General features: G+C 44.2%; 1 protein-coding gene across 5 annotated transcripts in view; it reads right to left on the reverse strand.

The window, feature by feature from the left end:
* The window catches only part of STX2 (syntaxin 2), a 45,014-nt gene that overhangs the window by 11,754 nt on the left and 12,949 nt on the right, over positions 1 to 20,311 (reverse strand). For all 5 annotated transcript variants that reach the window (XM_067701234.1, XM_067701231.1, XM_067701232.1 and 2 more), the window contains exons 2-6: positions 19,297 to 19,371; positions 14,369 to 14,468; positions 2,708 to 2,782; positions 981 to 1,054; positions 214 to 322 (exon numbers count right to left, since the gene is read on the reverse strand). In XM_067701234.1, the coding sequence (XP_067557335.1) occupies positions 214 to 322; positions 981 to 1,054; positions 2,708 to 2,782; positions 14,369 to 14,468; positions 19,297 to 19,371 (433 nt within the window). The remainder of the gene's footprint in view (positions 1 to 213; positions 323 to 980; positions 1,055 to 2,707; positions 2,783 to 14,368; positions 14,469 to 19,296; positions 19,372 to 20,311) is intronic.

Genomic DNA, 20,311 nt, shown 5'->3' on the forward strand with positions numbered 1-20,311 from the left:
TAATCTAAAGTCCACTCACCTAGAACTTTCTGAAGGATTTAAATAAATAATAGGTTGGCTGATTCAATGACTAGGAAGCTATGAAAGCACTTTAGGCTTACATTATTGACCAAAACAGAGATGGAATTGCTTTTTTGAAGTTACATACTTTCATGTCAGACCCTAAGGAAGAAAAATATGTTTTTAACAGAAATAGCACGTTCACTGACTCACTTATTTCTAGCTGGCGCTGGATCCGGCCTTTGCTTCGCTCCCGAAATAGGGTCTGTGCTTCGTTATACGCGGTCATAGCTTCCACAAACTGTCGAGACAGCACTGAATGCTTTTAACATAAAAAAGATAGATCAATACACACTGGTCATTGCTTCTATTAAAAGCGATACATAAAAACTTTACATTATAGAGATTCAAACTAATATGCCACTTACTCCTTCAAATGGAAAATAAGATTAACAGCAACTTACTGTATAACACAATCTATGCTAAGAACTTTACATGCATTATCTTATTTGATTTTCACAGTAACCTTACTATACTATTACTATCCCTCATTCTATAGAAGTGAAACCGTCATTTCAAGAAGTCAATCAGTCCATAGCTACAGGCTGACTGGGTCAGGCTGGCACCCAGGCAGACTGCCCCCAGAGCCTGAGCACATAATCCCCATTTGTCAGGTAGAGTTAAGTGGACTAAATTCCACTTTGCTGCACCATAAACCTATAGACGGTGAGGATTTTACCATGAACACTAAAATGACTGGGGTAATTCTTTGCTCTTCAGAACAGAATTCTGCTGTTGGACTGAATACACTTTTTTTCTTCATAATCTAGAGAGGGAGTCTATAAATACGATGCCTTTTTTATGCAGAAATGCTGAAAGAACTAATGTGATGGTAAAGATGAAATTATTCTGAATTTGGAAGAAGTATGAAGACCTATTCTTCAGCACTGCTTCAATCCAGACACGGCCAACAATCCAACCTGGGTTCTGCGTATTCGAAGGTCCACTGACGTCCAGTTCCCGCTCTCATCCTGATCAAAACTCTGTTCAATAGCTAGAAACAAACAGGAAAGAGTTTTTTTTTTTTTTTTTTTTTGCGGTACGCGGGCCTCCCACCGCCGCGGGCCCTCCCACTGGGGAGCACAGGCTCCAGACGCGCAGGCCCAGCGGCCATGGCCCACGGGCCCAGCCACTCTGCGGCATGAACCCGTGTCCCCTGCATCGGCAGGTGGACTCTCAACCACTGCGCCACCAGGGAAGCCCAAGAGTTATCTTTTAAACTAAAAAATGAAAGGTTTTCAAGCCTAACCTCAAATGTATTTTCTTATCTTTTCAACTCCTAGTAAATTTATGAGTTTTGGTAATTGTCAGTTGCTGATGATATCAGAAAATAAAACCAGATGTTACAGCTTCACATTTCAAAGCAGACAACATGAATCTGATCAAGTTTGGAGAATTTAACTGTCAATCCACAGGAAATACAGAGCACAGTGTAACCTGTTAAGTGACATTAAAGGGGTGAAATCAGCAAAACTCTGCAACATGGCAACATATCAACCAATCACAGGATACGGTCCAAATAAGGAACCCAATTCAAACAAACTATTAAAAAAAAATTTTTAAATAAAAAAATAAAAAGATCATTGGGGAAGTGTGAATTCTGACTGGATATTTTATAATAAATAATAGTAATTAATGTGACTTAGATATAATAGTAGTATTATAGGGCTTCCCTGGTGGCACAGTGGTTGAGAGTCTGCCTGCCGATGCAGGGGACGCGGGTTCGTGCCCTGGTCCGGGAGGATCCCACGTGCCGCGGAGCTGCTGGGCCCATGAGCCATGGCCACTGAGCCTGTGCTCCGCAACGGGAGAGGCCACAACAGTGAGAGGCCCATGTACCGCAAAAAAAAAAAAAAAGAAGAAGAAAAAATAGTAGTATTATAGTTGTACTTGGGGGAGAAAAATCCTTCTCTTAGAAATACACACAGAAAACTATATGCTGATGAAGACCCAGATGTCTGGGATTGGTTGTGAAACCGGCTGGGTGAGGGCCGCTGGGACCTGCAGAGCTCAAGGGCGTGGACACAGGGCTTGTGGTGGTGACCCCCTCCCCCGACATACGTCTGAAATTCTCCTTAATAAAGGTTCATTTTGATCTTCAGAAATATTCTTGATTTGAATGTCATTTTGTAAAAATTAAATACAGTCTTTCTACCACACAGAGAAAACCCACGTCTGTTTCGGTCCCACAGGGAAGCTGTGGACCTCCACCCAGCACCGTCAGCCGAGATGAATCTACGAAAGGTTCAAAGGAGCTCACCGAGTACGAGGGCATTCAAGAAGAACCCAGCAACTCATGTCAAAGGCTAGTCGCCTTCTCAAATATCTGCAGTTTAGCCCCAAATGTCATAAAATATAACAGATTAACAATTTATAAGCGAGTGCTAACTCCTGTTGGGCACGAATTAGTGCTTCACTCTGAAATTTAAGGGTTAACAGCCCTTAGGTTTAGCTCCTCGTTTAAGAATTCTAGAATAATGAGGAACTTAAACAAGACTTACTATTCCAAGTACATACAACTTATTTTAAAGCGGTCACAATCTTAACTTTTGAAAATGTAAAAGAATAAAAAGTTATAAAGAAGAAAATAATAATTACCCACATCCCCACCGTCAATGATTACATGTAATCACAACTTTACACTCACATTTTAACTTGGTCCGAATTTTATTAGCAGTGTTCTTGATTTCTTTGTTCAGATCTTCAAGTTCTTCTTTTATTTCTACAAAATTAAAAAAAAAAAAGACATGAGTTATAATATCCAACATCAGTGTTCAACAAACTTAAACAGAACAATATTCTTGGTAAATAGTCATTTGTTTGTTTCTTGAGAAAAACTACTGATCACCCCAGTGGTTCTCAAAGTGTGGGTCCTGGACCAGCAGCTTCCGTTATCAGGTGGGTGTTTAGTAGAAATGAAAATTCTTGGACTCCACCCCTGACCTACTCACAGGAACTTCACTAGATGGGCCAGGACTGTGACTTAACAAGCCCTCCAGGCAGCTCTGGTGCACACCTAAGTTTCAGGATACCTAGTTTATACCAATTAATTGATGACACAGTTCCTTGAACCCAGTGCTGACATCTAGACCTGAAAAAGGAAAGCAGAAATGTAACCATATTCTGGGAGGAAAAAAGCCTCCACGTGTTTGACTTCTTTCCTGCTGTCCTCTCTCTCATCAAAGCGGGCTCCTGGCAGGAGCGTGGGTTCCTGCACCGGGGAAGGCTGAACTCACACCCACAGAGGCCCCGCCTCCGCGTGCGGGGAAAGAGGGTCGGGGAAGGGGTCCAAGGGGAAGTGCGCGTGGAGCAGGTCTGTGCGGGGTCCACCCAGTGAGGACACGACGCACCAGTCGGGGGACAGCCGGGGACGCTGACCAGCCGCAGACACATGACTGAGGACTGAGAGTGCGGGGGACATTCCAAGGGCTCACCTCTCTGGATAAGAAAGCCCCAGGGTTGGGGGTCACTCAGGACGGAACTACTGGACCTTCCTGCTAACACAGGTGCGCAGGGGCTCAAGCATTAATCACAGAAATACAAGAGGCGTTACGACGCTTAACCCTTCAAGCTACAGAAGCTGGCCATGAGGTTATATTTGATAACGGCAGGATTTCAAATCTCTGAAAACAAGGGCAATATTGGGAACTAGGTCATTCCTATGAGTCCTCCTGCTGAGACCAAGCAGAAGAGCTGGACGTCATCAACCTATAAAGGCAGCAAAGAAGACTCAAAAGAAGGAAACCCAGAGAAATGAGCCCAGCAAGGGAGCTGCTTGAGCCAGAGGCAGCCGAGGCCTTGAGAAGCCAAGGAAAAGCTGAGCTGAAGCTAAACACCACATGCTGGAGAAAGGGGAGCCGCAGGCCCAGATCGCCGGTGCACACGGCCAACCAGCAGAAACGTTTAAGAATCATCTCGTAAAAAAGAAAATACTATCGAGAGCAACAGCCAGCTCTACCCACCACCAGTCGCTCCCACCAGGAAGCTTGCCCAAGCCTCTTACATAGCCTCATCCACCACAGGGCAGACAGCAGAAGCAAGAAGAACTACAATCCTGCAGCCTGTGGAACAAAACTCACATTCACAGAAAGACAGACAAGATGGAAAGGCAGAGGGCTATGTAACAGATGAAGGAACAAGATAAAACCCCAGAAAAACAACTAAATGAAGTGGAGATAGGCAACCTTCCAGAGAAAGGATTCAGAATAATGAAGATGATCCAGGACCTTGGAAAATGAATGGAGGCAAAGAGCAAGAAGATGCAAGAAATGTTTAACAAAGACCTAGAAGAATTAGAGAGCAAACAAACAGAGATGAACAATACAATAACTGAAATGAAAAATACACTAGAAGGAATCAATAGCAGAATAACGGAGGCAGAAGAAGGGGTAAGTGACCAGGAAGACAGAATGGTGGAATTCACTGCCGTGGAACACAATAAAGAAAAAAGAATGAAAAGAAAAGAAGACAGCCTAAGAGACCTCTGGGACAACATTAGACGCAACAACATTCACATTATAGGGGTCCCAGAAGGAGAAGAGAGAGAGGACCCCAGAAAATATGTGAAGAGATTATAGTCAAAAACTTCCCTAACATGGTAAAGGAAATAGCCACACAATTCCAGGAAGCGCACAGAGTCCCAGGCAGGAAAAACCCAACGAGAAAGACGCCGAGACATATAGTAATCAAACTGACAAAAATCAAAGACGAATAAAAATTCTTGAAAGCAACAAGGGAAAAACGACAAATAACATACAAGGGAACGCCCATAAAGTTAACAGCTGATTTCTCAGAAGAAACTCTACAAGCCAGAAGGGAGTGGCACAGTATATCTAAAGTGATGAAAGGGAAGAACGTACAACCAAGATTACTCAACCCGGCAAGGATCTCATTCAGACTCGATGAAGAAATCAAAACCTTTACAGACAAGACAAAAGCTAAGAGAATTCAGCACCATCAAACCAGCTCTACAACAAATGCTAAAGTAACTTCTCTAAGTGGGAAAAACAAGAGAAGAAAAGGACCTGCAAAAACAAACCCATAACAATTAAGAAAATGGTAACAGGAACATACATATCGATAATTACCTTAAACGTGAATGGATTAAATGCTCCAACCAAAAGACACAGGCTCGCTGAATGGATACAAAAATAAGACCCATATATATGCTGTCTACAAGAGACCCACTTCAGACCTAGGGACACATTCAGACTGAAAATGACGGGGTGGAAAAAGGTATTCCATGCAAATGGAAATCGAAAGAAAGCTGGAGTAGCAATGCTCATATCAGATAAAGTGGACTTTAAAATAAAGAATGTTACAAGAGACAAGGAAGGACACTACATAATGATCAAGGGATCAATCCAAGGAGAAGATATAACAATTATAAATGTATATGCACCCAACATAGGAGTACCTCAAGACATAAGGCAACTGCTAACAGCTATAAAAGAGGAAATCGACAGTAACATAATAATAGTGGGAGACTTTAACACCTCACTTACACCAATGGACAGATCATCCAAACAGAAAATTAATAAGGAAACACAAGCTTTAGATGACACAACAGACCAGATAGATTTAATTAATGTTTATGGGACATTCCATCCAAAAACAGCAGATTACACTTTCTTCTCAAGTGCGCACGGAACACTCTTCAGGATAGATCACATCTTGGGTCACAAATCAAGCCTCAGTAAAGTTAAGAAAATTGAAATCATATCAAGCATCTTTTCTGACCACAATGCTATGAGATTAGAAATCAATTACAGGGAAAAAAATGTAAGAAACACAAACACATGGAGACTAAAAAATACGTTACGGAATAACCAAGGGATCACTGAAGAAATCAAGGAGGAAATCAAAAAATACCTTGAGACAAATGACAACAAAAACATGATGATCCAAAACCTATGGGATGCAGCAAAAGCAGTTCTAAGAGGGAAGTTTAGAGCAATAGAAGCCTACCTCAGGAAGCAAGAAAAATCTCAGATAAACAGTCTAACCTTACACCTAAAGGAACTAGAGAAAGAAGAACAAAAAAAAAGCCCAAAATTAGCAGAAGGAAAGAAATCATAAAGGTCAGAGCAGAAATAAATGAAATAGAAACCAAGAAAATAACAGCAAAGGTCAATAAAACTAAAAGCTGGCTCTTTGAGAAGATAAACAAAATTGATAAACCATTAGCTAGGTTCATCAAGAAAAAGAGGGAAAGGACTCAAATCAATAAAATTAGAAATGAACAAGGAGAAGTTACAACAGACACCACAGGAATACAAAGCAACCTAAGAGACTACTACAAGCAACTCTATGCCAATAAAATGGACAACCTGGATGAGGTGGACAAATTCTTAGAAAGGTATAACCTTCCAAGACTGAACCAGGAAGAAATAGAAAATATGAACAGACCAATCACAAGTAATGAAATTGAAACTGTGATTAAAAATCTTCCAACAAACAAAAGTTCAGGACCAGAGAGCTTCACAGGTGAATTCTATCAAACATTTAGAAAAGAGCTTACACCCATCCTTCTCAAACTCTTCTAAAGAACTGCAGAGGAAGGAACACTCCCAAACTCATTCTATGAGGCCACCATCACCCTGATACCAAAACCAGATAAAGACACTACAAAAAAGGAAAATTACAGACCAATATCACTGATGAATATAGATGCAAAAACCCTCAACAAAATACTAGCAAACAGAATCCAACAACACCTTAATAGGATCATACACCATGATCAACTGGGTTTTAACCCAGGGATGCAAGGATTCTTCAATATATGCAAATCAATCAATGTGATATGCCATATTAACAAACTGAAGAATAAAAACCATATGATCATCTGAATAGATGCAGAAAAAGCTTTTGACAAAATTCAACACCCATTTATGATAAAACCTCTCTAGAAAGTAGGCACAGAGGGAACCTACCTCAACATAATAATGGCCATATACAACAAACCCACAGCCAACATCGTCCTCAATGGTGAAAAACTGAAAGCATTTCCTCTAAGATCAGGAACGGGACAAGGATGTCCACTCTCGCCACTCTTATTCAACATAGTTTTGGAAGTCCTAGCCATGGCACTCAGAGAAGAAAAAGAAATAAAAGAATACAAATTGGCAAAGAAGAAGTAAAACTGTCACTGTTTGCAGATGACATGATACTGTACATAGAGAAACCTAAAGATGCCACCAGAAAACTACTATAGCTAAGCAATGAATGTGGTAAAGTAGCAGGATGCAAAATTAATGCACAGAAATCTCTTGCATTCCTATACGCTAATGATGAAAAATCTGGAAGAGAAATTAAGGAAACACTCCCATTTACCACTGCAACAAAAAGAATAAAATACCTAGGAATAAACCTACCTAGGGAGACAAAAGACCTGTATGAAGAAAATTATAAGACAAGCCATTGATGAAAGAAATTAAAGATGATACAAACAGATGGAGAGATATACCATGTTCTTGGATTGGAAGAATCAACATTGTGAAAATGACTATATTACCCAAAGCAATCTACAGATTCAATGCAATCCCTATCAAATTACCAGTGGCATTTTTTACAGAACTAGAACAAAAAATCTTAAAATTTGTATGGAGACACAAAAGACCCCGAAAAGCCAAAGCAGTCTTGAAGGAAAAAAACAGAGCTGGAGAAGTCAGACTCCCTGACTTCAGACTACACTACAAAGCTATAGTAATCAAGACAATATGTTACTGGCACAAAAACAGAAATACAGATCAATGGAACAGGATAGAAAGCCCAGAGATAAACCCACGCACCTATGGTCAACTAATCTATGACAAAGGAGGCAAGAATATATAATGGCAAAAAGACAGTCTCTTCAATAAGTGGTGCTGGGAACACTGGACAGCTACATGTAAAAGAATGAAATTAGAACACTCCCAACACCATACACAAAAATAAACTCAAAATGGATTAGAGACCTAAATGTAAGACTGGACACTATAAAACTCTTAGAGGAAAACACAGGAAGAACACTCTTTGACATAAATCACAGCAAGATCTTTTTTGATCCACCTCCCAGAGTAATGGAAATAAAAACAAAAATAAACAAATGGGACCTAATGAAACGTAAAAGCTTTTGCAAAGCAAAGGAAACTACAAAGAAGACAAAAAGACAACCCTCAGAATGGGAGAAAATATCTGCAAACGAATCAATGGACAAAGGATTAATCTCCAAAATATATAAACAGCTCATGCAGCTCAATATTAAAAAAACAAACATCGCAATCAAAAAATGAGCAGAAGACCTAAACAGACATTTCTCCAAAGAAGATATACAGATTGCCAAGAAGCACATGAAAGGATGCTGAACATCACTAATCATTAGACAAATGCAAATCAAAACTACAATGAGGTGCCACCTCACACCAGTCAGATGGGAATCGTCAGAAAATCTACACAACAAATCCTGGAGAGGGTGTGGAGAAAAGGGAATCCTCCCGCACTGTTGGTGGGAATGTAAACTGATAACAGCCACTATGGAGAACAGTATGGAGGTTCCTTAAAAAACTAAAAACAGAATAACCATATGATCCAGCAATCCTACTGGGCATATACCCAGCGAAAACCATAAAAAACCTTAAAAAACTAAAAACAGAATAACCATATGACCCAGCAATCCTACTGGGCATGTACCCAGAGAAAACCATAATTCAAAAAGACACATGCACCCCAATCTTCACTGCAGCACTATTTACAATACCCAGGTCATGGAAGAAACCTAAATGCCCATCAACAGACGAATGGATAAAGAAGATGTGGTACATATATACAGTGGAATATCAGCCATAAAAACGAACGAAATTGGGTCATTTGTAGAGATGTGGATGGATCTAGGGATTGTCATACAGAGTGAAGTAAGTCAAAAAGAGAAAAACAAATATTGTATATTAATGCATACATGTGGAACATAGAAAAATGGTACAGATGAACCGGTTTGCAGGGCAGAAATAGAGACAAAGATGCAGAGAACAAACATATGGACACCAAGGGGGGAAGGCGGGTGGTGGTGGGATGAATTGGGTGACTGGGATTGACATGTATACACTGATGTGTATAAAATGGATGACTAATAAGAACCTGCTGTATAAAAACATAAATAAAATAAAATTCAAAAATTCAAAAAAAAGAAAATATCCTAAGACTCATACTATGGCCACAAGACTTCATATACCAAGCCCAGTTCTCAATCAAAAATAACCAGGAGGGTTTCCCTGGTGGCGCAGTGGTTGAGATTCCGCCTGCCAATGAGGGGACACGGGTTCGTGCCCCGGTCTGGGAAGATCCCACATGCCACAGAGAGGCTGGGCCCGTGAGCCATGGCCTCTGAGCCTGTGCGTCCGGAGCCTGTGCTCCGCAACGGGAGAGGCCACAACAGTGAGAGGCCTGCATACCGCAAAAAAAAGAAAAAAAAACATCCCACACGGAGCAACGGAGATCCCACGTGCCGCAACAAAGACCCGGTGCAGGCAAATAAATAAATAAATAAACAAATAAGTAAATAAAACTAAAGGCATTTGTGTCTAGGCTTTATCTGCCTAGGTGTCTGGATCAGACCCTGGAAAGAGGGTAAAACAGCTATAAAGGCTACCAACGTGATGATTTTTGACTGAGAATATGGACTGTGGATTAGACAGCGTTTTTATCAACATCAAATGTTCTGAATTAGATAATTACAAGAGAACCTCCTCCTTAGGAGATGAACACTGGCGTACTCAGGGGCGGATGGTCACAAGGCCTGCAACTCACTCTAAAATGAGTCAGCAAAAATAACGTGTGCATGTATGCGTGTGTATATATACATGTGCAATGTGTGTGTACACGCACACATATGCATACACATACACACACATACACAAAGAGAAAGAAATCAAACGTGGCGAAATGTTAACAACTGGTAAATCTCAGTGAAGAGAACGTGAGTTTTCACTGTACCGTAATTGCAACTTTCCCATAAATTAGAAAAGTTTCACACTAAAAATGTGAAAAGAACATTTAATGGGACGAGTCCCTTGATGTAGCACGATGTTCCCAGGAATGCTGGCCCGAGAGGTGAGCTGACAAGCACTCAAGGACACACAGGTAGGTGAGGATGCCCGGGGCGGAGTGGTCTGTAACCGTGAAACCCGGACGCTGGGTGGGCCCGCGGCTCCGCCTGGTGCTGCCTGCGGTTCAGGACAGCAGCTGGACGGCAGAGCCGGCTGAGTCCCAGGGCGCTCGAGACTCTGCACTAACTGCTCACCCTCTCCATCCCCCAACATCCTCGGCTCTCGGACACACCCGAGGGGAGCACAGGCCTCACGAGGCCAGCACAAGGAGTGAACGGGCCTCCACCCGTCCAGTGTTCAGCCTGGTCCCTGTTGCTCTGCACAGCAGCAAGTCTAAGTTAAGAATCATATATGACACTACAACGATGCGAGGTCCCGGCAATACCCGTCACACACTGGGAGCAAGCTTTCTGTAAACAATAAAAGGCACACTGCCATCCGGCCCCAGGCCATTCTGCTCCCACAGAAACGGCCGACGATGACCACCAGGCAGCCATTAAATAAAGGGTCCTGGAACGCTCTGCTCATCAGCAAAAGAGGTACACTGTAAGGCAACAGGCACTGGGTGCTCCAAACTCTACACTTGTTTAAAGATTTTTTTTTTCTTTTGAGGTGGACCATTTTTAAAGTCTTTACTGAATTTGTTACAATTTTGCTTCTTCTTATGTGTTTTGGTTTTTCGGCTGCGAGGCATGTGGGATCCTAGCTCCCTGACCAGGGATCGAACCCGTACCCACGACACTGGAAGGCGAAGTTCTAACCATTTTACGTCAGGAAAGTCCAGTACACTTCTTTAAAAGTGTATCTTTTATACATATTTTTTGCTAGAAAAATATTTACCGAAACGTTAACGGTGTTTATCACCACGGGACAGGTTACGAGCATTGTTTTTTTTTCTTCCTTTCTGCTTTCTTCCAAAATGCCCACGATAAAGCACGTAATTAACTCTGATAACGTAAAACAGGTTAACTTTAAAAGATGAAGAGGGTGAGGGCGGGGCGGGGGAGCCAGTCAGCAGGGCTGGACGCTAAGGAGGGAGGACAAGGGCCAGGGCTGAGGCTGCCGGCAGGACCTGCGGCGCAGCCGGGGTGAGGGGAGGCCCGCGAGACCCCTCTCGGGAAGCAACAGCCGCCGCGGGGCGAGGCAGGGCTGCGGGCAGGCATGCTTGGACGGGCAGACGGGCGGCCTTCCGGTCCAGGAGCCCGGACGGAAGTACAGCGAGAGGTGGCTCAAGGCCACATACCACAGTTGCCCTTAAAAAGGAGACACACACCTCTCACGCGGAAGCAGGAGGAAGGATGGGATGGAAACAAGGTGATGGGGGGAAACACACTGACGACAGTAGCAGTTGGCATTTACACGGAACGGTGCGCCATCTGTCCGCGGTAAACAGTGAATTCACGGTGGAACTGGGGTTTGAACCCACCGCTCACCTGAGAAGAGGCTTTCTACACTAAGTGGTGACCACACAGTTCTCAAGCGAGTCTGAAACGTGTACTCCAGCAGAAAAGCACAAAATGCACAAAGGAGGAGGATTTAGAGACGGGAGGCAACCGGATGTAATCGCCGTAGCTCAGAGACGAGAGGCCAGCCCAGGAGCGTGACAACGCAGACGGGGAGAAGGGCAGATAAAATGTTAGCAAGAGGTTGTGTGACTCAGAGACGAGAGGCCAGCCCCGGAGCGCGACAACGCAGACGGGGAGAAGGGCAGATAAAATGTTAGCAAGAGGTTGTGTGACTCAGAGACGAGAGGCCAGCCCAGGAGCGCGACAACGCAGACGGAGAAGAAGGGCAGATAAAATGTTAGCAAGAGGTTGTGTGACTGTTTAGGACGCCCATACCTAAAACATGGGATGAAAAGAAGGGCTCTGACTCCTGATTCAAAGGAACTACAAGCCGTGTTACTGATGAGTAACATCCCCTCCATCCTCTGATGGTGATGCCAGCCGCAACACTATCACCAGCAAGACCCAGAAAGCTGAATAACACACATTTCAGGCTCCCACCAGGGGGGTCCATGTTTCGGAGGGCCTGAAACTTACACATTTTCAGTGGCCCTCTTAAAAAAAGAAAGTACAGAAATGTTAAGTCAATAAAGAAAAGTGAGAGTAAAGGGGCCCTCTGCTAGCTTCTCAGGCAAATCTTTCTCTGGGATCTTGCCACTGAGGTTAATGAAACAACCTGGCCGGCCAGCCAGCCCTGCCTCTGCAGCAGAAGCCAACAGGCCAGGGCCCGGCCATGGGGTGGCGCCACCCGGTGGCCACTGTGCTCTGGAACCCCTTCTGCGGGCCCACCCAGGAGCCCAGGCAGGGAGGGCACCGGCACCGAAGAGCTGGAGCTCCACCTTGCCCCTCCCCACCCGCCAGGACGAAGGGCTGGGGGGACAGCAGCCCACTGCCCACTGCCCCACCCTGGGCACTTCCTAGGGCCCAGCATCGTGGGGCAGGAGTAACCGCGTTGCTCTTTACAGAGAGCAACTCAGGGAGCAGCGAGACATCACTTCTTATGCTCCGGTTCACACCCTGCTGTGAAACAGAGACAGGAAGCAACAGTCTTATTCAGAGCCCAAAGGGACTACTACGAAGCGTTAAGAGCTCCAACTTCACTCCAACATTGTTGAAGCTGCTGTAACTTGGCAGCAAAAGTTTTTTGGAGGTAAACTTCTCGAAAGAAAAAAATACAGTCATATGTATTCAAATTCAGCTTCCCCAAGAATTGAGCAAGATGTTAACAGGTGTTACACAAAAAGTTCTGTGAGCAAATACATTTGTGAAACACTCCGCTAAGCAAAGGTTTCTTCATTGCAGGACTTCTCAGAGCCTTTATTACTCGGCAACCTTCCAAGTGGGGATATGGTGTGAAAAGGACTCCGAATGCATCTGGCCACAGAAGTCTTGTTTCACATACTAGCTACTGAGATTCATGCTCCAGGAACACACTTTGGAAAATATCCTTCTAAATCCTAAGACAAGGCATCTACCGACGCCCAGAGCGTTATTTTACGAGACATGCAAAATCTTCAAAATGAGTTTTTTCAATTTAATACCAAGTTATTTTTTCAATGTAAGGCCACACCAAATAACCTAACAAAGTTGCTTTCAACTTTCCTCCAAGACTGAGAATAAGCATGTTCCCATCACCACTTCTATTCAATGCTGTACGGAAAGTCAGTGAAATAAGTCAACTGAAAATAAAAAGCATAAGAACTGAGGGACAACTGTGATTATTCACAGGTGTCATGACTGGGTGTAGAAAAAAACCTAACAGAATCCACAAACAAATTATTAAAATTAATTAAGTAATTAGGCAAGATAACGGGATACAAGGTCCACATACAAAACCCACTGTATTTCCATATATGGAAACAAGTAGAAAACAAAATTTACAGCAGATACTGTTCACGTTAAAACCGAAAGCATCACCTACCATGAAAGGTGTGTGAGACCGCTACAGAGAACCCTACAGAACATCACTGAGAGCAATTACAGAAGATGTAAGTAAGGGGACAGAGCAGTTCCACGGATTAGAAGACTCAGTATTGTGAGGATATCAATTATCCCCCCAAATGATGTATGGATTCCAATTTGCAGTCTCTAGCTTATCCAGATCCATCTTACCTTTCAAGTTTTCAAATTTTGTCACTGTAGATCAAGGAAACACTTCCTTATAACTAACAATGCCCTGATGTCCAGTTAATGTTAAATCACTTGCTCACATGCTGCCCTCAACAGACACCACGAACAGCACACTCCATACAGAAGCCTTTGCTGAAGACTTGAGATCACTTTAGTCTGTTCTTCATCTTTAAACCTGCTCTAACAAGTACTGTTTTCCAAATCAACCTCTTACTAACTTTCATCTAAGCACAAAATTCTATCACTCCTGTTTAACTGTGGACATAATACAGATCTAAGGCCCAGTCACTGACGTGACCCCAAAGTTCTGCAAGGCCACATCCATGTATGCTCGTGGATATCACACATCAGTGGTCCTCAGCCCGGCTGAACACCAGATCCCGCAGAAGCTGTAGAAAACCACACCGATGCCTTGGTTCATCCAGACCAGAGGCAGGAGAATCCCGAGGGGTGGCCCACCAGCCTCCGGCACTTTTTACAAGCTCCCAGCTCAATCTCACGTGTCTCCAGGCTAAGGCCTGTGCTGTGGACAGCAAGAGGGACAGGCACACAGATAGACAGACACACTTCTTTTTAAAACCAACAACTTACTTCCTTCTGGGTTTGGTGCAGAAAGAATGATGCTGTGGTTTTTCTTTACTTCTTCAACATACTGAGCTATTTTAGCTATACTGTTTCTGATCTCCTCAACCTAGGAGAGAGGGAGAGAAAGTCATCACCACTGCGGCAAATGCACATCTGCAACCACTTTCCATTACCTAAAAAGAGAAGGATAAAAGAGGAAGAAAATAAGTGAATAATTACCACATAAAGAAACAACAACCTTTTCCCATTCATTTAATTTAAAAAATAAAGGGAAATGCGCCATATTAAAATAGCTACCTTTATGGCTAAGGCAATATCAGCCACCGGGAAGACCTTGCTGGTTGTAAGAAGTTTTACAATCAAGACCCAGTATTACCACAGATGATGGCAGCCAGAGGCATCTACTACCAACGCCAGGTCTCCGTGCAGTCAAGAAGGGAGCTCACCCTGCAGCAGAGGCCGACCACCATATTCTCATGCGGGGAGGTACTGACAGCTGATAAGACCAAGCCTTCCTAGTCATTATTTTTTGCCTCTGATAGTCTAAAGTATTCACTACTTGTCTCAAAATGTAACGTATTCATTAGCAAGATCTGCCCAGATGGATTCATAACAAGTGTGGCAGGCTGAATACTGTCCCCCAAAATGTCCAGGTCCTGGCCCCTGGGACCTTGGATGGTTACCTTATATGGCAAAGGGAACTGCAGATGTGACTGAAACAAAGGGTCTTGAGATGGGGAGATACAATCCCGGATCCCCCGTGGGCCCTCAGTATGACCCCAAGGGTACTTGTAAGAGGGAAGTGGATGGAGATGGGACGAGAGAAGGCGGCCACGCGACACCAGTGAAGCACAATGGTCTGCTGCCGGCCTGGCAGGCGGAGGGGCACCAGGCGTGCAGCTCGAGAGGTGGGGAAGGCAGGGCAGCGGGCTCTGCCCGGAGCTCCTGGGGCATGCAGTCCTGCTGGCAATGTGGCTTCATCCCGGTGGGACCAGCCTGGACTTCCGGCTTCCAGAGATGAAGACAGTAAATCTGTGCTGTTTGCAGCCACTCAGTGTGTGCGGCCCTAGGAAACTAAGCACAACTTCTCTATCTGAACGATGAGGAAAACCCTAAAGCCCATCAGCAGGGGACTCGTTAGGTTACATTACGGAACTCTAACAAAAGATACGAAAACACCTCCAGGATATATTACCAAGTTAAAAACACGCCGAAAAAAAAAATACCCACAAGGTGCAGGATGACACGTATACATGTTAGCAACGATGCAAGGAATAGGTCAAAATAAGCAGAGATTAACCTGCAGATGTTAACATTTACATGAAGAAACACTGGGATGTCTAAATAAGAAACTAAGAAAAGGGTCACCTTCCGAGGGGAGAGGTGAGGAAACCAGCAGATGAAGACAGGAGTGCGGGCGAGGCTTCTGCGAGTGCATCCTCTCCCACCATCCTGATTTCTGAGCAACGGGGACGCACATCCCAGTGGCGAGGTGAGATGCCAGCATGAGGAGCCCTACGGACTAGAGCAGCTCTTGTGTGTTTGGTCTCAGCGCCTCTTTAATCCTGAAAGTTACGGAAGACCCCAAAGAGCTTTGGCTCACGTAGGCTGTAGCTCGCTTCGGATAATTCCCATAGTGGAGAAACAGCTCCGACATGCGTTAATTCACTGAAGACAGTTAATTACAAGCCCACAACATGCCATGGTGGATGTCCACGTTCTCATCCTCAGAATGTCACCTACGGGGCAAAAGGCACCTCGCAGGTGTGATGAGCTAAGAGTCGAGATGGGAGATTACCCTGGATTATCTGGGTTGTTCCCGTGTAACCACAAGAGTCCTTATAAAACAGAAGCCGACAGGACCAAACTTAGAAGAAAGCGACGTGACAGGAGAAGCAGAGGCTGCGGTGAGGTGCCCGACGCTGGGGAAAAGGGCCCCGAGCCAAGGACTCAGGTGCCCCCAGAAGCTGGAGAAGGCAGGATGCAGCCTCTCCCCGCCGGCCCTGCAGGAGGGCGCGGCCCTGCCGGCACCTTGACGAGAGCCCCAGTGGCTCGTTTCAGCTTCGGACCTCTGCAGCTGTCAGGCTCTAAGTGTATGTTGGGTTTAGCCACTACGGTTGTGGTAATTTGTTACACCAGCAGTAGGAAATCAATACAGATGTTAATACCAATAACCTATCTTTATGGAAAAAGCAGAACCCCCTCCCCCCCAAATCAGTGAAAGTCCGAGCACTGATCTACATTTTTCTGCAAATCTAATTTCTAGCGTAATGGAAGGCATCTTGATTCTGATACCTGCTTCTGTGTTTAGTCTGTGGCCGTATCACACACTTGATGTAGCCTCTGGGAAACTCCCCCATTGTCCATTCATGACAGAGTGAGCGGAAAGAGGTAAACATCTTGGTATTTTTATGAAAATCGTTACCAGCCACACGAACTCATTGGAAAGGCCTTAGGGGCCCCAGGGACACCGGCACCAAGCCCCACAGCACGTTTTGAAGACCACAGTTTTAGAGGAGAGTCGAACACAGCATTCTACTTGCACAGAGCAGTGAACGGCTATTTCATTAGGCCTGGGTGTTATTTCCATTTATTTACAGTCAATTTGTACAGAACCTCATACACTTCACATACTTATAATTTAATTAATCATGTAAAAACAGTACACAGAATTAAAACGGCATCTTTTAAAATTTTTGCTACTTTATCACGCAGGCTCCAACACAAATGGCGCCTTTGGGGTTTTAGTGCACAGATCTACACTTCCACGAGGCGTCACTAAAGCAGCATTTCTGAAATAAATTCAGTCGCACGCATCTGTCACAAAGTAGGAGAGACACAGTTTTACCTCTTGGAGGTTCTGCAGTACGCATGCCACTAGTATCTGTGCAGCAGAAGTCCCAGCGTGGTCCAAAAAGAAAACCGCTGGACCACCGACTCGGGACCAGGAGGGAAGCGCCACCGTCGCTGTGGCGCCAGGTCCACCAGGTCCATTTGCGCCTGCGAAGCACAGCACGCAGGGGTCCCCCCCCCACGCCCCGCCCCGCCCACTACAAACCACCTTCGCGGAGAGGAGATTCCTGGCCGCTCATTACAGCACTATGCTAGTCTTCAGCAAACACTGGCCACGTGCAAAATTCCTACCTTTTGCAATGTTCTATGTGATATGTAAGATCTGAATGCCATTTTCTAAGAAAGAGTTTGCATTAACAAACATCATTTGCTTCTCTATCTAAGAAGTCATTTCACAGAAATTAACTGTAAAATAAATCAACCATTTAACAAATGAAACTGGAACTTACGTTACAATCGATGGCCCTCAAACCTCCCTAACAGGAGTCACCCGTTTCTGTCTGCAGCTCTGAGACGCCCACAGCCGGAATGGGTTGGCGCTAAGTTACTGCAGCTTAATGACTGAGTGATTTACATAATTCTTCTATAAAGTACAACGACAACATTTAATGCTGAGAGACTCTTAAAATAAGAAATACGTTTTTCCGGGGAACTGGTATGGAAGAATTAAGCATCTAGGTAACGGGGGTAAAATCAGAGAATTAGTGATTTTACAAAGTGGTCAGGTAAGCTCAAGACAGTAAAGAATCTCATTTCCAAAGTGAAAGCCGGAAATCCACCAGCTTAACTCCTTTGTACCTTAAAGTAAGTTCCTGTAGCTAACGATTTAATTTCATGTTTTTTCCATTAGATAAGATTAAGAACTAACATAAATGCTTGAAACCCAATGAATAGGTTCTTACACTAGGTATTCAATAAATTCTGACTGGATCTGGAAAACTGATAACTTCTAAAGTTATCTTAGATAACTTCTAAGATATTTTTTATTAACATATTACATATTTTCAAATCCACGTATTGATAGACCGGTTTAGACTGTCAACAGATTTGAGTTAACTGAAACTTGTAGACAAGATTCAACATAATCAAAACAAGTTCTGCAAATGAAGCTTTCATCATTAAAAAATTACACTGAACCCGTTTCTTTTCTTCATATGTAACAAAGTCAAAATATTTGTTCTCTGACTCAATTTCAAAAATTTTAAATTATGCAAAATTTGATCAGCTATGACTTAGGGTTAACAATTTAAACATGACGCGAGCCTAGAAACAGCCCTGGGGGGCTAAGAGGGAGAGGGAAAGGCCTCGCACGGAAGCCTGAAGGAACAGACAGGTGTGAGGTCAGATCCAAGGGCGCGGGCCCACACGCAGACAGCCCAGAGAAAGGCCGTGCTGCCTGGCAGCAATGGCAGAGCAGAGCTGCCACAATCGCATCTTTGCTCACGGATAAGACCTCTCAGGACAGAAGTCCATATGACCTAGAGACCGGTACTCTGAAACGTGGAAAACTTCTCAGGGAGGAATTTAAAATTCAATCAAAGATTTTAGGAAATACACAACGTGAGCTCTTTGATATGTGGGACTCACTGCCATTCTGCAGGAGGAAAGCAAGGGAAGCCTCGCTGTACGTACCGTGCACACCTGACCACCAGCTGAGGGGCAGCACCGCCCCCAGGCCTTCCCCTCCCCGGGACCAAACCGCCCCGAGTCTGGAGAACACTGCTGGCCATGGGTGCAGCAGCATCTCCCCGGGGCCTTCCCGTGCTCTGAGGACGTGCCTTCCCCCAGCACGGCCCTGGAGCAGCAGCCCCGCCGGGCCAGTACCCCAGCCTGCGGGCATCAGTCTCCGCATGTGCCCTCCACACCCACGATCACCATTCTCAACCCCCCCCCACCAAGTCCATCACCAAGAAGAATGTTTTCCTAGCACTAAAAAGTCTAGAGAACGTTTGCAATTCAAACACCAACTTTTAAAAATATTAGTTAGGGTATTATTTCAAATATGACAAGTGCACAGTTACATTAGTTTAACTATGTTTAAAGAAAACAAGTCCGTCTGGGTTTCATTAAACGGCTCTTACCTGATGGAAGAAATCATCCATAAAATGGTCCTTTTCAATAACAACAGTTGTGTCTCCATCATCATGTTTCCTACACTAAAATGGAAAAATATAAAATGTAAAATTCTGGTTTTAAAAATTTTCACATAGACACAGTGAACTGAAAGACAAGAGCAGTTCGGTACCTACAGGATCCCAACTCACTAGGAGCACCAAAGTGTAACGACTCCGATGTGTGCCAGAGCCGCACCAGGCCACAGTCAAGGCAGGCAGACCGGCTGCACGCCCTGAGAAGCAGCCACGTCCTGGGGAAACGATGGCGAGATCTCTCAGAACTGAGAGATGCAGAATCACCCATGCTGAGTACGTCCACTTAACACAGGCCAGGTTTATCCTCAACAAGTGAAACTGCTTACACTGCACACTCTCTATAAAGATTGAAAATACTGATACCACCAGTTCACTTTTCAAGACTATGTAATAATTTTCAAGGAACGATCATATATGTTAGCTGGTGCTTACCAATTTTCCCTGCGTGAGTAACTCCCAGTCACAGCCACACTCATAATCAAGGAACACTTTACTAAGGAAAGACTCAGTAGCGAAGACCTGAGTAAGTAACACGGAGGAAGAAAGCAACTGACCGCTGGGAAGACCCAGGATAACACCGTACTTTACAAGTCATCCATAAAAGCGTCCTTTTCAGCAACAACAGTTGTGTCTCCAACATTATGTTTCCTACACTAAAATGGAAAAATATAAAACGTAAAATTCTGGTTTTAAAATTTTTCACGTAGACACAAACAGGTACCATCAGTTTAAAATAACACTGAAGAATAAAGAATGAGGAGATGTTATTCTAGACCGATGGGTCTCCAACTTGAGGGGCATCAGCTCCGCCTAGAGGGCTGCGTCTCTGACTCAGCAGGGCTAGGGTGAGGCCGTCCATGCACTCGTGACTGTCCTAGAACGTCGGGAACATCGTCACATTCTAAGTTCCAAGTGATGCTGCCGGGCTGGGTTCCCCACCCCTTGA

The sequence above is a fragment of the Pseudorca crassidens genome, chromosome 12 (assembly GCF_039906515.1).
Source record: "Pseudorca crassidens isolate mPseCra1 chromosome 12, mPseCra1.hap1, whole genome shotgun sequence".
Classification (NCBI taxonomy): domain Eukaryota; kingdom Metazoa; phylum Chordata; class Mammalia; order Artiodactyla; family Delphinidae; genus Pseudorca; species Pseudorca crassidens.